The 5,752-nt window shown below is 41.7% G+C and overlaps 1 protein-coding gene across 1 annotated transcript in view; it reads left to right on the top strand.

The window, feature by feature from the left end:
• The first annotated feature begins 746 nt into the window (after window positions 1-746).
• Window positions 747-5,752, top strand: part of LHCGR (luteinizing hormone/choriogonadotropin receptor) — a 130,238-nt gene continuing 125,232 nt past the window's right edge. The window contains exon 1 of the mRNA XM_006839472.1: window positions 747-841. Within this exon, the coding sequence (XP_006839535.1) occupies window positions 747-841 (95 nt within the window). The remainder of the gene's footprint in view (window positions 842-5,752) is intronic.

Below are 5,752 nucleotides of genomic sequence, written 5' to 3'. Positions count from 1 at the left end.
ATTTTATACTATTCAGTGTTCCCATGTTCTGTTTGAACAACTGCTTCTTGGTCCAGGTACAGATTCCTCATGAGCACAATTAAGTGTTCCGGAATACTCATACTTCGCAATGTTGTCCATAGCTTGTCATGATCCATACAATTGAAAGCCTTTGCATAGTGAATAAAGCACAGGTACACATCTTTCTTACATTCTCTGCTTTCAGCCAAGATCCATCAGACATCAGCAGTGATATCCCTCGTTCCATGGCCTCTTCTGAATCTGGCTCAAACCTCTGGAAGTTCTCTATCAATGTATGACTATAGTCCTTTCTGTATTACCTTTAGAAAAACTTTACTCGCATGGGATATCAAAGAGATTGTCCAATGATTTCCACATTCCGTTGGGTGTTGTTGAGTGCTGTCAAGTCAATTCTGACTCATAGCCACCCTAAGTAGGGTTTTTGAGACCAAATCTTTGCAGAAGCAGAAAGTCTCATCTTTCTCCTATGCAGCAGCTGGTGGAATTGAACTTCCAACTTTGTGGTTCCAAGTCCAGTGTTTATCCTACAGAATGACCGTGCTCCTATTTTTTCACCAGAAGAGGAAAAGCTCAGTGGGAATAGTATAGTCATCTCACAATATTTGACTTATCTGTTCATTCTCTTGTGAACATGAATTCACACTTGGTTGTCCAGGCTCTGTGCCTATCCCTAGGATCCCCATGTGAAAAGCAATTACACATTCTGAAATCTAGAAGACAGCACTATGACCAAAGAGGAAGATGCTAGCTCCAAAGATGGAATAGTCTTTGTTGGACATGGTGAGTTCCTCTCACTGGGAGAGATGAAGCAGAGGTCCAAGTATGTGTTGGAAACTCAGTAGGGACTTGAGAATTGCAGATGAGATTAGACCACATAGCAGCTGAAAGGGTCTCCTGAGCCTTAGATTCTAGGCTTCCAGTTCCACAAGTTCCTAAATTAACAAAATGATGACCACTTGAAATCTTTTTCCCCTCCTCTGGCATGGTCCTGGAGTCCTGGTGTGGCACTGTAGGACCTCAAGGTCATACATAAGGTTGGCAGTTCAAACCCAAAAACCGCTCCTTAGAAACCCTATACAGGGTAACTATGGGTTGGAACCAACTCGACAGTACTTGGCATCATAGGATAAGCACTCAACCTCAAGGGGGGCTGTTCAAAGTCATCAGCTGCTTCTCGGGAACCCCATACAAGGTTACTATGAGTCAGAACTGACTGGATGGCACTTAGCAACAACAACAGTATGGTCCTGAAGTCCTGGTATGGCACCATAGGATCAGCACTTGACCTCAACGTCAGTTTGAACTGCAAGGTCGGTAGTTCAAACTTAACAGCCACTCCTCAGAAACCTGATACAGGGCCTCTATGAGTCAGAACTGACTTGACAACACTTAACAGCAAGAGCATAGTCCTTTAGATTAACTTCTCTACTCTTCACTCCATAGTGAAGCAAATTTCCTATATTATTATTCTATATCCTCAGCACCACATAGTCCAAACTAACCCTGTCTTTCAGAGTCTTTATGCCTTTTGCTCTCTCACATCCACTGAAGCATAGTTTGTCTCAAATACTTTCAATTCTTCTTTTTTCCTCAAGCTTTTAACACTTAACCACCTAATTCTCAGCATGTTTGCCATTTTGCCCACCAAGGAAGATGGGGTTCTCCTTAAAAGTCTCCCCTCTACCTGAGAAGAAATTGCTAGTTACTTACTCAAAGGGTTCCTTTAGTTACTTTGTTCTCACTAATGGAACTCCAGTTGTGGTTAGGGGGATTAAAACAAACAAACAAAACAAAATCCCACCATGCTTGAGTCATTTCTGATTCATAGGGAACATACAGAACAGAATCAAACTGCTCTGTAGAATTTTGGGGACTGTAAATCTTTAGAAGAGCAGACAACTTTATCTTTTTCCCATGAAGCAGCATGTAGGTTCAAACCTCTAACCTTTTGTTTAGCATCCCAATGCTTATCCCACGACACCACCAGGGATCCTTAGATTGGCTATGACCCAGCTAAAATATTCACTTTCCCAGGCACTGGTGAAGTTAAAGTCTGCCATATACAGATAAGTTCAATGAGATCTAAACAGCATTTAGAGCCAAAGCTATTGTTTCCTAAATCACATACCTTTTCCTTTCACCTTTCACCTTTTTTCCTGCCTGAAACACAGACATACACTCTAGAAGGGCAGTGACCATTTGGAAGCATGAGAAAGATGCTTAGTGTGATAAAGCAGAAAGACAGAAGGATTGTGAGACCTTGACAGACTCTTACAGCTGCCACACAGACACTGGACCACCTACCTCCTAAATCTCTACTTACTGTAGCCATAGTAGCAGTCAGAAACAATCCTCATTGACACACCACTGTAATATTTCAATATGCTACACCTCGTCCCCAACTGTGCTCAGAGCTCAGAGAGAGAAGCATCCTTCCAGCTTTTTGAAGGCCCTTAATTTGCATTCTTAATTTCATCCCTCTCCTGCCTCTTAGTAGGCCATATTTTTACAGTTATGTTCTTTTTTATTTAAATCCTCAATTTCTCCCTCTGTTATGGCTCTTTTTATATCTATGCATGAATGTGTTCGAGAAGCCCTAGTAGCACAGTGGTTAAGCACTCTACTGATAACTGAAAGGTTTGTGGTTGAAATCCACCAGTTCATCCACGTTAGGAAGATGTAGCAGTCTGTTTATGGAAAGACTGCAGCCTTGGAAACCCTCTGGGACAGTTCCACCCTGCTCTATAAGTTTACTATGAGTCAGAATCAACTCAATGGCAATGAGATTGAATCTGTGAGGATCTCTCTAGCCTGAAAAGACCCTTTTCTATGCCCAGCTGGTTAACTTTCTTCCTCTTCTTCCCTTTACCATCAGACTCTTTAGCAGTTGTCTCCACTGACTAAATCCTCAGTCTTTTTCAAGCTGACTTCACCACAACTGTGATATCAGCAATAAGTTCAACAATGACCTACCAATTAGTAAGGCATAAAGTCTTCTCATTGTATCTAGCCTCCTCCAGCTTTCAGCACATGACACTTCTGATTATCTTTTCTTTAAAAAAAAAAAAAAAAGTTTAAAAAAATATATAAACACATTACAGAAATCTTGTGGGAAAATATTTTAAATGACAAACAAAAATATTAAACTACACCCATCTATTTTGTTATCAAACCTTCATTTTTCTTGGAACAACCATCAACACTCATGGAAACAGCAGTCAAGAAATCAAATGACATATTGCATTAGGAAAAGCTGCTGCACAAGACCTTTTAAAAGTGTTGAAGAGCAAAGATGTCAGCTTGAGGACTAAGGTGCGCCTGACCCAAGCTATGGTATTTTCAATAACCTCATATGCATGCAAAAGCTGGACAGTGAATAAGGAAGACCGTAGAAGTATTGATGCTTTTGAGTTATGGTGTTAGAGGAGAATACTGAAAGTGCCGTGGGCTGAAAAAAGAACAAACAGATCAGTGTTGAAGGAAGTGCAGCCAGAGTGCTCCTTGGAACCCAGGATGGCCAAACTTCGTCTCTTATACTTCAGACATATTGTTAGGAGGGAGCAGTCGCTGGAGAAGGATATCATGTTTGGTAAGATGGAGGGTCAGAGATAAAGAGGAAGCCCCCCCAGCGAGATGGATTGGCAAAGTGGCAGCATCAGTGGGCTCAAGTGTGGCAACAATTGTGAGGTTGGCCCAGGACCGGGCAGTGTTTTATTCTTTTGTGCATAGAGTCGCTATGAGTTGGTATGCACTCATTGACACCTAACAAAAACAACAACATCTATTTTCTTTCCTTCCCCAAATCCCACCAAACTGTAGTAAAGAAGAGTTTTAGATAAAGCAATCCTTCCCCAAAAATATACCCATTTTTTGGATAAAGGGAATGAGAGGGGAAGCCATTGGTGTCAACCATGAGCAGGCTCAGTTCTCCACCCATGGAAGTACAATTGACTAAGGGCTTCAGCTGCTTGACTCCGAAAGCCACTTAAAATACACAGTTGAGTTAGGATCTGAGTCAAGCTACCTAAAGCTCCTTCTAATCAGCGGCTGACCTTTGACAGGTAAAGAAAGGTTAATCTATGCCTGCAATACACAGAATTCCTCTAGTAGTCAACTTAGGCAACACTCTTGCTGAACTTTCCTTAGTATTCTTCTATCCAAGCTTCCTCCTCTTTCACCAACACCAGGTTCCATCACTCTCTCAGTCTTTCCTGACTCCCACCCCCACTCCCACCCACACACACAGGCAGGCAGTTCTCTAGTAAAATCCTTGCACAGGAGGCTCTTGGAACAACCAGATGGATACCTAATGGAGATGAAAGATTTCAGCAAATATTTGAAAGGTGACAAGCAAATGGAGAAACAGTAACTGATTTAGCTGAATGACTAGAAGGGCCTGTAGAAAGGACTGCTGATAAGTATCAAGTCAGTTTGAGTAGAAGATCCAGAAAGTATCAGACACTTGGAAACAAAAGTTACTTCTGAAGGTGGGGTACAGTGTGGAGATGAGAGTCTTTATATGGATAAATTAGGACACAGATCCTGTCCCATACACCCACCATCCAAGATCAATAGTTATTCTTTTCAAGCAATTTCTCTATTTGGTATTTACCCACAAGAAATACGAACCATAACATGAGTAGATATTTGCACACCAATGTTCATAGCAGCACTATTTACAATAGCAAAAAGATGGAGAGAGCCTAAATGTCCATCAGTTGAAGAATGGATAAACAAACTGTGGAACATACACACAATGGAATACTATACTACCTTGAACAACAAGGAAGCTGCAAGCCACTGCATAACAAGGATGAACCTTGTGGACGTTATGTTGAGTGAAATTAGTCACAAAAGGAGAAATACTGCATAAGACCATTATTGTAAAAGACTAAGAAAAAGAACCCACCCAAAAGGGGGAAAACAAAGCAAAAAAAAAACTATATATATAATTTCTGATCACCAGGATGTATGGGATGAAAGGAGGGAAGGGAGGAAAGGGAAGATAGAGCACAGGGTAGGGAATAGAAGCAGGAAAGCTTGGGTGCTGGGTGGGGGGCAATACACAAGAACGGGGAGGGGAATAGAAGAACAAGGCGGATGGGAGAACAGTTAGGCAGATTCACATGGGTCAAAGGTAAACGATGATGTATGCACAACCTTGGAATAACAGGGCTTTGGGATACAGGGATTGCAGCATGGTTTGAAAGGGTAAAAGAGGGGAATAATGTTAGGATGCTTGGCTATCTTTTGAAACTTGGTTTCCCTTACCTACCACTGTGAAATAGACACTTGAGGGAATGGGGGAGTAGGAATAGCCAGAAACATCACAATAGAAAGCTTGTATGCCCATCCTTAGCCTATAACTGATTGGAATATCTTAAAGGAGGCTAGAAATTGCCCAGTGAAAGAGACATCCTGTGGAGCTTGTGCCTTGCATAAGACCATTGGTGAAAATCAGAATCCAATCCAGAACTGTCTAAGGTGGGAAAATTCCACTGGAAAGGACGAATAGACCAGCCTGGAGTGGTTAGAAAAACAGAAGATACTTCTTGAAGAAAGACCAGCAGGAAAAATCAGAAACAATAATGGCAGTAAGATTGATTACTATAAGAACAAGTAAGCTGTTCGCCCGGGAGCCATCAAGGCAAGTTGTCGGGACCCCTCAGAGCAAACTCCCTTCCAAGACTAAGACTCAGGATGAATATAAGAAAAAGCAGGCATGTAGTCT

Source organism: Chrysochloris asiatica, unplaced genomic scaffold, assembly GCF_000296735.1.
Source record: "Chrysochloris asiatica unplaced genomic scaffold, ChrAsi1.0 scaffold00024, whole genome shotgun sequence".
Taxonomy (NCBI): Eukaryota; Metazoa; Chordata; class Mammalia; order Afrosoricida; family Chrysochloridae; genus Chrysochloris; species Chrysochloris asiatica.
Note: the sequence above shows the minus strand (reverse complement) of the source record. Positions and strands in the feature narration are given on the sequence as shown.